The 17,441-nt window shown below is 41.2% G+C and overlaps 1 protein-coding gene across 4 annotated transcripts in view; it reads left to right on the top strand.

Moving 5' to 3' along the window:
* The window catches only part of cabp1b (calcium binding protein 1b), a 64,500-nt gene extending 52,977 nt beyond the window's left edge, over window positions 1-11,523 (top strand). For 2 of the 4 annotated variants that reach the window (XM_069724452.1, XM_069724449.1), the window contains 7 exons: window positions 6,541-6,708; window positions 7,527-7,557; window positions 7,665-7,808; window positions 8,688-8,797; window positions 9,151-9,225; window positions 9,378-9,450; window positions 10,721-11,523. In XM_069724452.1, coding sequence (XP_069580553.1) covers window positions 6,541-6,708; window positions 7,527-7,557; window positions 7,665-7,808; window positions 8,688-8,797; window positions 9,151-9,225; window positions 9,378-9,450; window positions 10,721-10,746 — 627 coding nt within the window. In that variant the 3' untranslated portion in view covers window positions 10,747-11,523. Of the gene's footprint in view, window positions 1-2,729; window positions 3,158-6,540; window positions 6,709-7,526; window positions 7,558-7,664; window positions 7,809-8,687; window positions 8,798-9,150; window positions 9,226-9,377; window positions 9,451-10,720 lie in introns of those variants that run through there. The other 2 variants (XM_069724451.1, XM_069724450.1) reach the window with 2 other exon arrangements.
* Window positions 11,524-17,441: the final 5,918 nt, after the last annotated feature.

Here is a 17,441-nt window from a genome sequence, read left to right as displayed (position 1 = left end):
CTGACCTTCACTGAGCAGAATGCTGCACGTGCACAGTTTACAGTTTAGTTTACAGTTTACAAGGCTATTGGGATGAACCGAGAAAGATTAATGTGCTCACCATGAAGGAGAGTTTATCGTGTCTACGTAGAAGTTACCACTGAATAATGGCCCAACACACAAACACTCCTGAGACCTGGTCTGTCAGTGGAGGAGATGAATATGTAGGATTTTTTTTTTTAATGTGAGAGAAAATATGGGTGTATTTTTAAGAATTGAGTTAAAACAATATCAGACACAAATTAGTATTCAAAACAGAGGATTTTTAAATATCTTAGAATATGTCTGGATCTTTAATTTGAAGAAAAGCATCAATTCTACCAAGTAAAAATTACAAATGCAAGTGCTGCATTCAACAGTTAAATTTCACATTTTCTTAAAGTAATGTAATATAATTAACTGCTCATTGTTAGTGATGCAACATCCTGAAAAGGTGCCTTGAATCACAGAACGGACCAAAGGACCAAACGTTGGCCCGAGCACAAGAGGTGGACTCGGTCCGGATCAAATGGAACAATGGTTACGTTTGTTAACTGTTTTTATTGGTCCAGACCTTTGGACCAATGACAGAGTGGAGACCAACGTCACCATTAAACAAGAGAAGAAAAAGAAGAGGAGTAAAAAAGAGCCACGGCAGTACAACTGAAAACTCAAATGAACACCCAAAGCATGTACGCCTCCACCAACTAGTCAAGTTGCAATTTCCAGCCAAGCAGTTAACATACATCCAGACTCATTAAAGGAATCTGAAGGAATCCTTCTGTCTTCATGTTGTCCAATAAAGATGATTGAGACTTGATGATGCTTCAAATATGGATTTTGCTGCAAAAAAGCTACAAATTCTAAAACATGGCTGCTTCACACATCTTTAACAGCACAGAATATCTGAAGCATCAGTTTAAAGGTGGAAACCAAAGTTCATCGTCACCAATTTATTATCTGACGAAACCTGAAAGAGGGTCAACATCTCTCCTTGTAGTGTTGAATTTAAAAAAGATCTGATGTCCCAGTGAAGTTGACCTTAACCTTTTGGGTATAAAATGAAATCACTTCAGCATTTTCACCTATTGAACATTCGTGAGAAATGCTGTCGTAATTGGCGCATTCATTTTGAAGTGAGGTCACAGTGAACTTTGACCTTTGATCCCGCATATCTAATCAGTTCATCCTTCAGTTCAAGTGAATGTTTGTGCCAAATTTGAAGAAAATCTCAAGAATGTCTTGAGAGGTCACGTTGAAAATAACGTGTCAGATGTTCAAAAACATGATGCTTCTGGCAGAAAAACGCATTCAAATACCAAAATGTATTTTGTAAGAAGAAAAAAGGAGTAAAGTTATATTACTAATAATATAGTGGCAATGAAATCAATCTGTTCATTCATGTTTCTTCATTCAAACGGACGAGGCTGCCGGACAAGTTGACAACACGCTGATGTCAGGCGCACACGTGTCTACAAAGCGCTGTGTGTTGCGTGTTGCGTGTTGCGTGTTCCACCTGCTGCAGGCAACTCAACGTTTGTCATGCAGACTTTAGACAAAATTGCAATACGAAACCAAAACTAACTGGATCAAATGTAGACGTCGTAACAATAATATGCCACTTGGTCGGGACTTTCCAACTTTTCAGATGATCATATTTTTGCATATAAAACCTGCCATATATTTAGAATAAAAAAATATGTGTGGTGGAATAAAAACATTTGCCTCTGAAATGTGGAAGAGTAGAAGAGTAAAAGAATTAAGTACATAAAGTGCCATAAAAATGATACAGTACAAAAGTAAGTGTACATTCTTCTTTTCACTGCTCTTTTTAGAAATGCTCCATATTCAGAAAGATACCGTTTTTCAGTCATTGTGCTGATGAAACTGTGTGTGTGTGTGTGTGTGTGTGTGTGTGTGTGTGTGTGTGTGTGTGTGTGTGTGTGTGTGTGTGTGTGCGCGCACACGTGCTGGTTTGCATCCTGCAGCATGGTGTTTAGAATCCATGTGTCATTTCTTGCACATTTTGGCTTTGATCTGAATCCAATCCCTTCAAGCTCAACATGACTTTGTGATGCTTCTAGGTCTGTGTGTGTGTGTGTGTGTGTGTGTGTGTGTGTGTGTGTGTGTGTGTGTGTGTGTGTGTGTGTGTGTGTGTGTGTGTGTGTGTGTGTGTGTGTGAGAGAGAGAAGGAGATGGATGCTGTGGGTAGAGTGAGTTGGGGTCGGGAGAGAAACTGTGTTTTATTTTTAGCTCCACAGCCCCACATTTGTGTGTGTTTAATCGAGTGTATGCGTGTGTGTGTGTGTGTGTGTGTGTGTGTGTGTGTGTGTGTGTGTGTGTGTGTGTGTGTGTGTGTGTGTGTGTGTGTGTGTGTGTGTGTGTGTGTGTGTGTGTGTGTGTGTGTGTGTGTGTGTGTGTGTGTGTGTGTGTGTGTGTGTGTGTGTGTGCATGTTTGGATTAGTGTCTTTCTCAGGGGAAGGTAATATGCTTGTCCAAACTAGCTTTTTCTGTCACATTCGCATAGATGGTTAGAAACTGTAGAGTGAGCGGGAATTGGGGGGAGGGGGGAAAGAGGGGAGGGAGAGGGAGCGAGAGGGAGGGAAGGAGGGAGGGAGACAGTGTAGGAGAGAGGATGGAATGAAGAAGCAGTCTTGCTCTCTTTCTGCAGCCACTTGCATCTCACGCTGATCACATGCATGCTTCTCTCCCTGGCTTATCTTTCTGTTGTTCTGATCTGTCCTTCCTTCTTGTTTACATATTTCCTCCTTTGTCCTGGTGTCCCTCCTCCTCCTCCTCCTCCTCCCAGCTTCCTTGCCTCTAGGTCCTCCCTGCACACTCCTTCATCCTTTTCCCTCCTTTCCTCGTACCTCCTCTGAGATCTCAGCTCCTCTCCCTGCCTCTTTTTTTCCCCCAGACGTCTTCTTGTATTAGTCAATGACCCACTGAACCCCTCTCTCCCTTTCTAATCACTCCTATTCCCATGCATGCCTGGAAACACACGCAAACACACATGCACACACGTGCACGTACATACAGGCACACTAACACAGACAGAGTTAGAGAGAAAACATAAAACAAGAAGGATTTTCTTGCAATGGGCAACTCTGTAAAGTCGCTTAAAATTTTCACCAAGAAGGTAAGGCGGGCCGCGGTGTCCTGACTCCTGCATGTTTGTCTGAAGGTGTTCCAACCTGACCGACGGCTGCTGGACTGCATTCCTACTGACTTCAGCCCTGCGACTGACTTTCCGCCACAAGGCTGTTGAACTGTGTTTTGTGTTGCTGGAGCTGAGAGACGCACTAAATGATGACAGGATATGGAAGATAAAGCTTGTGTCTCTTGCTGTGGTTTTGTTCACTGTTTGCCAACACAGAGGCTTACAGTCTGAAATACTGACTGAGGATCGTGTTGACTTACTTTAAAACTCATGCTGCATGTACTTTCTTTGGATATAGTGTCGTCTGCTCGTCAGCATTGCTGCGTTCAGACAGACATCACAATAACTTGTCAGTACTGCTTGTGCCTCACCTGTTGACTGAGTCTGTGAGTTAAAACCATGTCGGGGAACCTTTGGAGTCAGTCAGGTTGCACGTGAATCCCACCTCGCCAGCCAACAGGAGCTGCGACCCTGTTGGTGCTGCACCTGCAGGATGCCATCATTCAGTGGAAGCGTTGCAAACAGGTGCACCGTTTCAACTATATCAGATTCTATTAGCTCAAATGCACCACTGGCACGGAGTCTTTGAGTTCATCCACTCTAGTGTTACATCTCTTACATCTGCTGTCCTTGTTGAATCACTGGATGCTTGAATAGACTCTCAGAGAAGCAGAGAAACGGTCCCGCAAATAGAATTTCCTTCATATCAGCAGCTGCACATCCTTGAGGAAGCACAATAATATGACAAGCAACTGTTGATGCCATCTGTGCAGAATTGGGTTGGAGTGTTGCAGAACTTCTTGCTTGACTTCAGCCTTTCTCTGACACGGTTTCACATTTTTCTTTTCTTGTGTGTGTGGGGTCTTTTTTTTGTTATATAACAGCTGACGCGAGGCTTCATACTACTTTTTCTGGCACGATATAGCCACGGACAGCCCTGCTCCATGCATCACTTGGTCAGATTACCCAGTGGGCATCCGTTCCTGTGGTGAGGACTGTATGAATGCACGAACTGGCATTAGGACTGGCAGATGGAGTGTGAAGGTCATTTCTAGAGCATATAATACTGCGTCTATTTGCATATAGTACAAGTATGCATATTAATTTTTCACTACATATGCATGCAAATGTCTTCTGTTTACTGTATAAAGCATCTGAGCATGGTGTTCGCTCATGTCAGAGAGGTTTAAAGCAGCAGCAAAATGGTTCCTCTGTAACTCGCTGCGATTTTCGGTCCACTACTTACTTTCAGCTGGACGTCCCTTGTCCGAGTTGGATGTCACACTGTAGTAATTGAAATCCAAACCAACATTGTGTGTTTTATAAGCAGTATGAAATGTCACCGCTTTAAAATAAGCTAATCTTCGCTTGACAGAAATAGAGTCCACCGAGCCACTTGTGTTCTGCATTCAACTGCTACTCTCCAATTCAAATATTAGTCAGAGCAATGGTTGAAACCTAATTTGACTTTATTTAGAGGAAGCTTTTTTTGTCCGCTGGCAGGCAGTGATTGTCTGTTTTTAATTAACTTGTAGCTCTCTCAGTAATTGGGGATGATGTGAGAACAACATTTGCCCCCTGGTGGACTTTCTAATTGGTGATTATAATGAAATGGCTGGGTGAACTTTAGCTGTATCTTCTGGACAACATGCAAACCGATGAGTAACCACCACAGCGTGAGTCTTGATATAAATGTCATGTGCCATGAACTCGACCACTATTGCTAACAAACTTGTAATGCAGTCAGTTAAAAGTGCATAAACTCGTGGATTCTGTAGTGTTATTGATAAATTGGGTTGTAAAAGGTTTTTCTAGTTTATTACAACTAGGGTTTTATTTTGGTATTTTTCTCACCATCATTTCTGTTCGCTATGATAATATTGTACTCTCTAAATTCATGCTGAGATTTGGGAACGTGAGCAGTCATACCATCAGGCAGACGGTAAACAATCCAACATTTATCTAAATCCCTTTCTATTACTGTAATAATTCTTCATTGCAGTGGACGAGTGAGTGAAGCTAACAGTCCAGGGAAGTTAGTCTGGAAACTGTGATTGCGGAGAGCAGCAGGTGGTCTGATTGTGCTGATTATGGTAGTGATGTCACCGTTTTCTCAAAATCACATTACAAATTTTTGTACAACTTTACCATAACATAATATATCATCACAATTTTGTGATGAATCAAAGTGATCCTTTCAGGCAAAAAAAAAGTGTAGCTGAAGGCCACAAAAAAATTGTTAAAGGGTGTTTACGTCAGGCTTTCAGAGATTTGCATTTTTCTGCAGCAGAAACTTCCAACATGGCATCATATGTGACACGTCATGGGGAGACGCACCGATCAATCCCTCCAGGAAATTACGATCTTGTGATTCTCCGCAGTACAAGTACTCAATAGAAGGTCTGCTTGAAGACATTACAGCACAAAGTAAGCCTTTCCAAACAAAACTTGCTTTATCAACAAAAACAACTCCTCACTTACAGTCAGCAAAGTCTTCAATCTGTCCTGTTATCATCCAAACACACTGCAAAAAAACAGCCAGACTGAAAGTGACAGGGTTTATGGGAAATGTGGTCCGATCAGGAGAATTAGGTTTCCAGTCAAATCAAACAGTATGTTAAAGTGAGTTTTAGACAATCTTCCAGTTTCAAGAGATTGAACTGTTTTTGCAGACTGTGTATTCTGCATTTCAGCCACAGATTGTCTGTTTTGTAAAGCTATGTCGCTTTTGTGATTCAAGAATTTCTGAGCCAATGTTTCTTGGAATGAAAACAAAATGCAGAATTAATATATTTCCCGCTATTCCTGCGATGTGCAATATGCATACATGTCATTTTTTTTCTCTTCGGTAGTAGCTGATAAACAAAATATAATATTTTCCTTGACTTGCAATTTTGACCAATTCCCACAATTTCACCACAACAAAAAATGAAATCACATTAAACTCAACACATTGCATTGCAATTTCTGAACAAAATAGAAATAAAAACAATCAAGTATTTTTGTTTACAACAATCACAAAATCTGACTGGTGTTCTGTTGTGCTGAATGCTGACTGACAGGGTGGATTCATATGGCATCAGTTGCTGTGTCATGATATTACACCTCTCTGACTGAGCTGCTTTCCTCCATCATGACTGACGTGACTCCACACCTTTTGGTGACTGACAGACATGTGTCAGTCACCTATGATCCTACTTTGAGCCCCCCCCCCCCCCCCCCCCGCACACACACACCCTCTCCCTCCCGCCTCCATGTTGGCTCCTTGTTGACACCATGCTGCAACAATCTGAGTCACAGTCTCTACCCCTGTCTTTGCCTCTGCTCCCATATCTGGCCCCCCACCCCGGATGCGGCCCCAGGACCAGAAGAAGAACTACAAAGCAGTGCAGTCCTGTGAGGAGGGGGGATCTGGGGGGGCCTATCTTGAGCCACTAGTGGCCCTGGCCCAGAACGGAGCCAACATGCACAACGTACTGGGGCCCGCATGCATCTTTCTACGCAAGGGCTTCGCTGAGAGCCGGCAGGCTGTACGTAAGTCCAGAAAACATCACGAGCATGCATGCCACGAGAGATTTAGCACACAGAGCAGAACATGAACAATAACCAAAACCTATCGTGAGTGTTCAGTAATCACCTTCTACTGTAATGTCAGCACCTGCAGCATGTGAAGGAGAGGGGTGAAGCTGAGAAGTTGGTATTTTTGAGAATACGACGACTCGAAATCTTTATATACGGACTATTCTGGATAGCGAGAATGTGCAACGAACGGGTGTGTGCGTGTGTGTTTGTGCGTCTCTGTGTATATTTATGCAAGAGGCTGGATGCATTGCTTAAAAACATGGTGGACATTTGTGGCAAGAGGGAGGATTATTAGTGCACATTGTGGCGGTGGCAGAAAAGCTCTTCACATGGCAATTATTTCTCTTCATCCATTTCCAACAGTGAACAAGAGTCAAGGTCTCATTATTAAAGAAAACGGTGATGCTGAAGTCGTCACTGTAGACGTGTACTGTGACGATGAGCTCTCAGGTGGAGCTTCCTGATGAATAAATTGAGTCTAATTCAATGGACTGGAAAATAAAATAAATTATTTCATATTTCAGAAATGCTGGCAACTAATTCATGAAAACAGAAATTAATTAATCACATACACAGATGCTGCAAATACAGTATATGGATCAGAATTCTCTCTGCTACAACAAATCCTAAAATATCTAATATTTCGGCTATTTCACTTTGATCCTAAAGCCAAATCATGTTGTGTGAGGAATGCTGGGAATTGGCATGATTTCTTCAAAATATCAGCAGTGTTTGGACTCTAACTTTGCATTGTGATCCCTCACAGGATCGAGAGTTGAGGCCAGAAGAAATGGATGGTATGTTCCATTAAGAAAAAAATAAGGTTGCAAGAGATTTTCCAATATTCATTCAAATCATTTCTATTACATCTCTCACATTCATGTTTTCTCTGCGTTGCTCTCAGAGTTGCGCGAGGCATTCAAGGAGTTTGACAAAGACAAAGACGGGTTCATTGGCTGTAAAGACCTGGGGAACTGCATGAGAACGATGGGCTACATGCCGACAGAGATGGAGCTGATAGAACTGAGCCAGCAGATCAACATGAACTGTAACTAAAATTGTGTCTGCATGTCTATGAATTATTTCTCCCGTTTTTCCTTTTCTTTGTTCAGCACCACGTGTGCAGAGATAAACACTTTAACAGCCACTCTGAACTTTGGTACCTTTACAACACTGACTGAATTACATCCATATTATCTACAATCAAAAAATGCCTTGTCATTTGGTACCAAATTTCAATACCAAGGCTACAGTCAAACAACAATTTTGTTTTGTTTTAAAACACATGACTTCTGCTCCGTTTACGCAGAAGTAAATCAGTGTGAGCCACGACATTTACCATACTTAAAGCCCACTCGTGTAAATTAAATCACTTGTTTCAACTTAAGTAAATCTTACATTAGAAGGGCTTATTTCACTCTTTTTAAACTCATTTTCAGCCACAGATTGTCTGTTTTGTAAAGCTATGTTGCTTTTGTGACTCAGGAATTTTTGAGCCAATGTTTCTTGGAATGAAAAAAAAAATGCAGAACTAATATATTTCCCGCTATTCCTGCGATGTGCAGTACAGTAACTGGAGTCTGCTTTGTGCACAGAGCTGGCGACCATCTACAGATGGCATTTAAGGCATTTAGGGAACACTGGTAAATTTTAGCATCCAACGACAGCTGTCATATGTCATATATTTACTGAACATCAGTAAATAGTATGCCAGTGAGGCGTTTAGGGGAAATCTGTTAATGTAGCTAAAATAACCCTGGTTACACTTTCCCCCTCTGAACTGGGTGCATTTTTTTTTTTTTCTTAAAATGGATTTTATAGAATTGGTATCAAAAAAGTATCGTTTAAGAACAGGTATTGAAGGTTTTTGAACAATACTGAGCCCAATACGCTGTCATTATTTTGTTCTTTTTTATCTGTCCATCAGTGGGAGGACATGTTGACTTCGAGGACTTTGTTGAACTTATGGGGCCCAAACTTCTGGCTGAAACAGCAGACATGATTGGGGTAAAGGAGTTGAGGGATGCATTCAAAGAGGTGAGGACAGATGTGAAGAAACACTCACACAATAGCAAATGGAGTGTGATAACAAAATAACTTGCAAATTTGTTGAAATGGAGTGGAAAAATAATGTTGAACACATTCATTTATCAAGTTAATTCAGTTTTATCTTTCAGAAAGAATATCTTCAGAGGGTATTATGGGAAAGGCAGCCGAGTCTGATAAAAGTGGCAATAATTTTGAGGAGGGTCTATCAGTATTTCTGGAAATTTAGTGATGTTGGCCTTGGCTTGTAAGAAAAATAGAAAATACAGTTTTTGCAAATGCATATTGTAAATCAATCCTAATTAACACTTCTTTGTTTTAATAATTTCTCTTGTTATTTTCAGTTCGACACTAATGGTGACGGCCAAATCAGCACAGCAGAACTTAGGGAAGCGATGAAGAAACTCCTAGGACAACAGGTACAGAGCTGCTGGAAGAGTCTGAGTTTTCTTCTCTGTCGCTCTCCATCAATCACTGTCAGCCTGAATTCTGTCTGTCCACTCCACTTCTGTAAACCTGCTCTGAGTTTGTGCCACAGAAATTCACAATTTCCCCACAACCTGCCTTTCAGGTTGGACACAGAGATTTGGAGGACATCCTACGAGACATCGACCTCAACGGAGACGGACATGTCGACTTTGAAGGTAAAACAAACCCTATGCAGTACAGTATGTATTTGCAGACACCATACTTTGCAAATCATACACAACAACATTTACTGCCGGCAGAAGCCAGAAATCAAACATGATTACACATTACCTCTTTCTGTTGGCCTTTCTCTCTCAACCCTTCTATCTTTTAAGCTAGCTCACGCGCGTGGGCTCACACACACACACACACACACACACACACACACACACACACACACACACACACACACACACACACACACACACACACACACACACACACACACACACACACACACACACTTTCATAGACAATTCAAGTAGTGCCAACACGTGTGTGGTTTATATCCCATAGCATGCTGATGGTGAGGTGAGGCGATGAAGGCAGTAGGTCTGTCTGTCAGATTATCTCCGTGCCAAGGGATTATGTCACCTCATAGATTACCCACTGAGAAAAAGATGCATACAGGCTGAAAGGGATGAAAATATCAGGAAATATTGCTGTTCTCAGTAGTACTTACTTTCAGCAAAAAAAACGTCATGCTTTTGCTGCTTTCTATATACAAACCATCAGCAAAGAGCTTAACACAACATTTGATGGCGCAGGTAAAATACATGCACAGTTTGGGTAATAAAGTCCTAAACTATGGGATCAATAGCACTACAGCACAAACTATTTGATTTTTTATTTTCTAATGATTTGGGTAGTTGACCTGGCTCCACTGCTGCTCATAGCTTCAGTTGTCACGGTGATTATATCGTGGAAACCCTATTGGCCTGAGGGTTTGTGGACCCGTCGGGGCCAGACGCGGTGCCTAAGTGTGATCAGGTTGAACTAGTTCCAAAAATGGTGGCAGTGGTAGAGTTTTAATGCACAACATTCGGTATATGGAGGTCAATGCCATTTAGTTAAAGGTTAATAGATTCAACATTAACATGAAAATAAAAAAATTAAAGGACTTGGAATTCAAGTCGTGCTCATCCACTTTGCATCATAAACATCCTTTTTTTTTTTCTTTTTTTTTAGAAAGAACGGAAGTTTGTATTCCGAAATTGGCAGGCAAATAGGACATTTCAGTAATACCGCTGCTCAGTTAGGTGCACCAACCGTTGTCTTCATCCTCCACCTACATCTAAAGTACAAAGATAGTATGACGTACTGTGTATCTTACACATTAAACAGCAGTTGCTGTCACTTGTGCCACATTATTTATTTTATTGTAAATTTGCACTAAAGCAGGCCATTGAGCAAAGTAGAAAATCTGTCCCTTTCTTTAACTTGCAGAATTTGTGCGGATGATGTCTCGATGAGTTCCTGGTGGAGAGCTAAGATGTTAAAACATAAGCTGGATTCTCTGCTGGATGAAGAGGGAAAAAGGAGAGAGCCCAGCAAAGAATATTGATGGATCTGGAACTTCTTGAACTGTCAATGAACAAGACAGCAAAAACATATCAACCCTGCCCTGAAACTGCCACGCTGAAGCACAAAGGCTGACGACTGCAGCCAGGAGCGACACTGTTAAAAATATGCTGCTGCTGTTTCTTAGAGCATAAACAAAACCAACGGCTGCATTTCTGACTTTTGCGAAGTATATTTTAAAAATGTATTTTCCTTTAGTAATGACAACATTTCTAATGAGGATGAGGTAGTTGACCCAATGGATAAAGGTAATGTGATGTTCGAGCTATTCTGCTCAAACACCTACTACCACTATACTATTGTTGTTAATAATGGTAGCAATCAAGATATTTTTAAGACAGCAGTATGTCAGCAAACCCCCAAACCAATACAGCACATTCCTTTTAAATGCTGAGCACAAATACAAATGGCAATATGGGAATATTTAATGTGATCCTGTCAAAGCTGTGTTTGTGTTTTGTGGATACTGTTGTTTCTCTCCCACCCGATGCTGTTGATGTGTTACCTTACTGGAGACTATTGTTAAACCTGGTTAAGGCAAGCCAGTATTTGTTTGGTAATTATGTGTAATGTAGCACTGATACAGTTCTTCTGACTTTCTAATAACATAATGCCCATTTTACTGTGTATTATGTATATACATATACACACACACACACACACACACACACACACACACACACACACACACACATATATATATATATATATATGTGGATAACAAACTGTCAACTGCAAAAATTCTACAAGAAACTTGGTAATCTTGATAGACCTTTTAATTACATGTGTGTTTTACTAATTCTGAATATGATTCCGCATGAATATTCAGAACACATAAAACGTGTTTTCGGTTTGAGAGATCATCAACACGTCACTGTGGCAGGTGATCAACTGAGCGTTAAAGCAGTAGCTGAAAGAGGGATTCTGTCAATGCTTTAATTTTGATCAGAGAACTTGATAAATGTGTTTGTTTGTTAGGATTTTGTGAGTCAACAGAACACTTAAGTGAACTTTTCACTTTTGGTGCAACATTTACACTTTTAACTTTGATACCTCAAAATGAATTGAACAATCAACCTCATCCATAAACCTAGCACGCTCTAATCTCTAAAACCGATATCATACCTTCATTATCAATATGTGTAAGGAAGCCCTATGAGCCTCTTTATGACCAAAGCCAAAGAAAGTTTACAAAAATATGATGCGAGTCTAATTCAGTGTAGTAAGTGTATGCTGTATTTTTCTGAAATTTGAACTTACGTTTTCAATATGGCTGCTTAAAATGCCCTTTGGTTGATGGGACAGCTAAACTATTGGTAGACTGTTCAGTGAATGGGCATGAGGTCATATGCATGTTATATAGTTAAGATGTTCTTCAAAAGGGAAATCTTACTTTGTGATTTTTTTTTTGTTGTCTCAACTGTGTGAAACTATGCATGCTAGAAAACAACTGCTATTTGTTGCAGAATATATAACAATAAAGGTTTTTATTCCAACTTGAGAATAGCGTTTGTGTGTTCCTACTTATGTTGGGACATGAATCTGTCCTGACAGTCTTATTTTGAGATCTCAAGTTCTTTCTTTCTTTTCCTTTCCTTCCTTCCTTCCTATTTGGTTTTTGATTATGACACAGAAATCTCTTTTTTCATTCAAATGGCAGTTGCATTTCTCTCTTTTTCTATACTAATTACAGAGAAACCACAACAATCATAACTTTCCATTAATCAGCCCAGTTGTGTCAAAGGTACCAAACATGCAACAACCTTCTTCTGGACCCACGTAAAAATTAAAAAAAAAAAAAAGACAAGTCACCAGTCTACAATTTCGAGGTATTTAGCAACGGTAAACTGTTGAGCCCCAGAGACTGCACTCTCCGCTCTCCACACACCATCAACCTTTTAACAAAGCTCTGTGATTCCTGCATAGCGCCACCACTGGTGGGGAGAGGTTGGCCACCTCCAACCTAACAACACGTCTGTCTGTCCACGGACCCGCAGAGATGCAATGTACCCACAAATTGGTCCAACAGAGCATTGAGTAGTGCCTGTAATACAACACGCTGTAATCTATTTTCATTATTTACAAAGCCAACACATCCGACTGATTTCCATTGAGTCCAAAAACAATGAATAGCAGCATTTTCAGTGCAGCAGTCGGTCGTCACACCTGGAAAACCAAAAGCTAGTTTGACTGTGTTTCAGTAGCAGCAACAGACAACCAGAGCTTTGAATAATAAACCCATGATTAAAGATGTGAAACACTTTCACTTTGTTTAGGTTTCAGCACCCAAACTATTAAATGATAATCCTGTCAGAAAACATAAACAAAATATTGGCCACACACACACAACAGCAGCTGGGATCTGGCTCAGAGCAAAGCCAGATTTACACAATAAACATGAATAAAACAAAGTAAACACACATGTTATAGAACAGCAGCTCTGAAAGACAAATTTACACGATAAACAATTATAAAAACAGTAATTATTCAAAGCATGAGCATAAAAAAAAACAACTTAATAATTGGCTATTGCACATTTAGCTCTGCCTGACTGGCATCCAATGCATATTTTACTTTCTTTTTATTCTATTTGAATTAGTTCGCCTTTAACCCTTAGACACCTCATGCAGACCGATTTCTGTCTTTTTCAGGGGGTACAGAAGATGTTTAGGGGATCAGCTGATCTTTAGCAGGTCAGTAGTATCTGCCACATAGAAGTGGTCAACGACATCTCAAAGGTGGATATTAATCTGGGAAGAGTTATTTCGACCACCTTCTCCACCTGTAGTTTGAAATGATCTCAGTACCGTCACTCAGGCTTTAAACCGGAAGCGCTCTGTCCTGTTTTTGTAAAGGACCCTGAATGCTTCCGTAAAATAAACTCCTCTTGCGTTGTGAGCGGGTCCGTTCCTCCGCCGGGATGAACTGAGCTCCACGTCCTGTCCAGGTGCAGCTGGCTTCGTAAACAAGTCCGAAATTTGATTCCGTTGAGCCATTTTGTTGTTGCTTCTGCTTGTGGTCAGTCCCGGTGAGACTTTTAAACTGACTGTTTAACCTCAAACGTCATTTCCGTCCGGACTAAAAGTTCACAACCTTTTATACCCTTATGTTATCATCTTTGATATGCAGCTATGTTCAAAACCAACACACAATTTACTGAAATGTAAATATTATTAGAATGTGAACATAACAAATAGAAATTCAATAAACTTTTCAGGTCCTCCCTACTGCCTTATTTCCTAATAATAATTTAAAAAAAAGTTGATTAAATAAACTGTTATATTTTTACTATATTACTATATTTGACCATCGTTAGGGATGGACACTGCATAATGATAATAATTCCTCGTGTTGTTATTTTCGGCGTTAACGGACTGACTTTGAATGACACTATTTCTGCTCTGTAACCAGATTTACTCTCAATGCCCCGCCCACAGTGCAGTGACAGCGGTGCTCATTGGCCACTTGTTGCCATGGTGACACTATGCCACCCTGTCTGCAGCTGTAGCATGCTGCTAAGAGGCTACAGAGCCCACAGAGTGTCCGAGATCCCGGTACTGGAGACTGTACTGTCCAGATGGAGCACCAGCCGACCGCCTGTCACCTCAACCCTCCTCCGGCACAGCGTTAAATCCGGAGGACGGTAAGAGCCGGTTGTAGCCGCTAGGAGCTAATACATCGTTAGCCGCTAGCTAGTTGGGGGTCAAAGTGTATTTTAAGAGCTGAAATCAAAACGTATCTATAATCTATAAATTATATCGTCTATCGTCGGGTTTCCCTGATGAGGCGTTAAAAAGTTGAATGCGGATCAAATAGATTGACTGATGACTAAATTTAGTAAACATCAAATTCTTCCTCTGCCCAGAATGATCAGCATGTCGTCATCAATCATGAACAGGAGCTTTGTGTTCAATATTCATGTCCTTTCTCTGCTCACCTTCACTTTATACTGATGTATTGAATTTATAAATGTCTGCATTACTTCAGATTCATATTCAGGACTTTGCTGCTGTAACTCCGAACGACCTTTAGAAAAACAAAACAAAAGTCCTCAGCAAAGTGAGATGTTGCACAAAATATTTATTTTTTAAAGTAGAAGTAAACTAAAAGATGGATTATTGCATTTGTACTCTTCATATCTGATCTTGATATGTTCTGCTGTCTTTATCAGATGCAAACAGTGACAGACTCCTGACGAACACTCCAGCATTGGTCTACTAAGCTGAGGGTCCCACACAGTACCAGAGCGGTTCCTCTAAAGCTGAGGGTCCCACACAGTACCAGAGCGGTTCCTCTAAAGCTGAGGGTCCCACACAGTACCAGAGCGGTTCCTCTAAAGCTGAGGGTCCCACACAGTACCAGAGCGGTTCCTCTAAAGCTGAGGGTCCCACACAGTACCAGAGCGGTTCCTCTAAAGCTTGCGCTTCATTTGTTTCTCTTTGATGCGGACATCTTGATTTTCGATGGCCAGTAACGACCTGCTCGGCGTTCTCGGCGTCTCCGTCACCGGCTGGTCGACTCTTCTGTTGCTCATAATCGTTCCAGCTGTGTTCGGAGTCTCTTTTGGTTTCTGCAGCTTCTACATGACGACTCTACTCATAATATTTGAGGTGAGCTCGCTGTATGTGTTCTGCATAATGTTATCAAAAGTGTAAAAAGTCAATGTCCTTTGAGTTTAATTCAATTTGCTGAACTTTAAAGGGTATTGATTGTACATTATGCAATATTTTGGAACAAAAATCTTTCCTCTATGCTGCTATAGCAACATGCTATCACCCTTTGAGTTAGTAAACTTTGCACAAAGTGTTTTTTTGCACTTTTTATCACAGTGATAAAAACAGTCCCAGCTGGTTCGTCCCTGGTTCTCCCAGCTCAGAGGGACTGTTAGAAGGACGTTTCCTCAGGGATTAAAGCTTTGGGACTCACCCTAGGGAGGAAGCAGCTTTCAGCCATGGGACCATCTGAGGTGGTGCACATGCTGCAGGGAGCGAATACTCCTGGGGCCAAGTTCATCTACGGGCATCGACATTCCCAGCACCAGTTCAGCAGACGGTTTCTGCAGGAGTTGTTAAATTCAGACCTCTCCTTTTATACCCAGGATAAACGTAGTCAAGCTCGAAGCAGAACAAATAAAGGGAAATGTATGTTATTTTAGGAGGATTGCAAACCGCTTTCCCAATTTCTCAGGGGTTGTAGGACAGTTTTGGGCCGTTGTTGAAGGCTAGCTGTCCTTGGAGTTACTCTGGTTTTCAGTCTATGGTTAAGTCCCAGAATAAATCCAGTTGCACAGTGTCCAAGCACACTTTCTGTCCTCAAATTTTGTTTAAATTTCCCCTCGGGGATTAATAAAGTAACTACCTAACCTAACCTAACCTAATGACTGGCAACTGGTGTGCAGTCTTTGAGTAGATTACATGCCAGAGGAGATCTGTAGACTAGTGAAAAGGCAAAAAAAAAATCCACCTTCAGTTCAGTGCAGCAGACCACATGGTGTCGCTCTATAAAAGTCAGAGCTGGGTCACCTGGTCTGATCACATGACCAGAAGCCTCGGGGTACTTCCTTTTGGGTTCATGTGTGATGTTCCTGGGTGGTCAACACAAAGCTCTGTGTCTGCCAGTCTCTCTGTTTCTCCAAACCGAATCTTGCAAGGCTGGTAAAAGCTTTGTCAGTCATTGTTACTGCATGCAGTGATTCTCAAAGTACTATTTGGTGTAGGAGTATGTGTACGTTCAGTAGTGTCCGACTGAGAGTACTTTCATCTCCGTGGGCTACAACCCTGCTGGAATGTACAATTGCGTTTTATGTCGAATCTACATCAGGCGATGGTTCTTTAAATGTCCTCTCTCCAGGTCTGGTGCAGAGACATTTATTAGAGATATTTATGTTTGAGCTGGACCGACAGAAAAGAGGGTTTGAAGCTAAAATTGGACCACAGCGGTGTTGAATCTATCTATAATTTATATAAATTGCTTCTCAGGAAACCACACGCACACCCAACCGTCACCGCTGCAGAGCAGCAGTCTCCGGGGAACATGTTGCCTAATTTCTTGTTGCAGTTATTGCTGCTTATCTAACTCCAAAGCTACAAGTCAGTAGTAGTATAGCACATGAAGTCTTTACTTCTAACTCTTAACATTCTTATATGTCCAACATTACATTAAACAGAGGAAATGTAACAGTAAATTGTTCTAGTTTTCTAGTCTATTTGTCTTAATGTTTTTTCTTTTAAATTAGTGGGCAACTGTACAAATGGAGATGGGAGCAAAGGAAAAGAATCAGCAGCTTTATAAATGGTAAATGAGTGATATTTCAAAATCTGTCAGTCATTCATGTTTAATATACCCTGTATGATTTTTACCATTATATATTTCTCCCCTGCTGTTCTGACGGAAGGTATCATAGCCAAAGAGCCCTCATCGTCTCTGCAGCGGGAGATCCAGGAGCTCCGGGGTTCTACCGGCTGTCTGCGCTCAGAGCCGGAGTCCGAGATGGCCGACATCTACTTCTGCCGGAGAGGCGTGGAGAGCATCGTGGACGATGAGGTGACCAAGCGCTTTTCAGCCCAGGAACTGGAGAGCTGGAACT

Source organism: Brachyistius frenatus, unplaced genomic scaffold (assembly GCF_029030835.1).
Source record: "Brachyistius frenatus isolate BFR_SWC_R1_liver_20210118 unplaced genomic scaffold, ASM2903083v1 Contig_377, whole genome shotgun sequence".
NCBI classification, from domain to species: Eukaryota; Metazoa; Chordata; class Actinopteri; family Embiotocidae; genus Brachyistius; species Brachyistius frenatus.
Note: the sequence above shows the minus strand (reverse complement) of the source record. Positions and strands in the feature narration are given on the sequence as shown.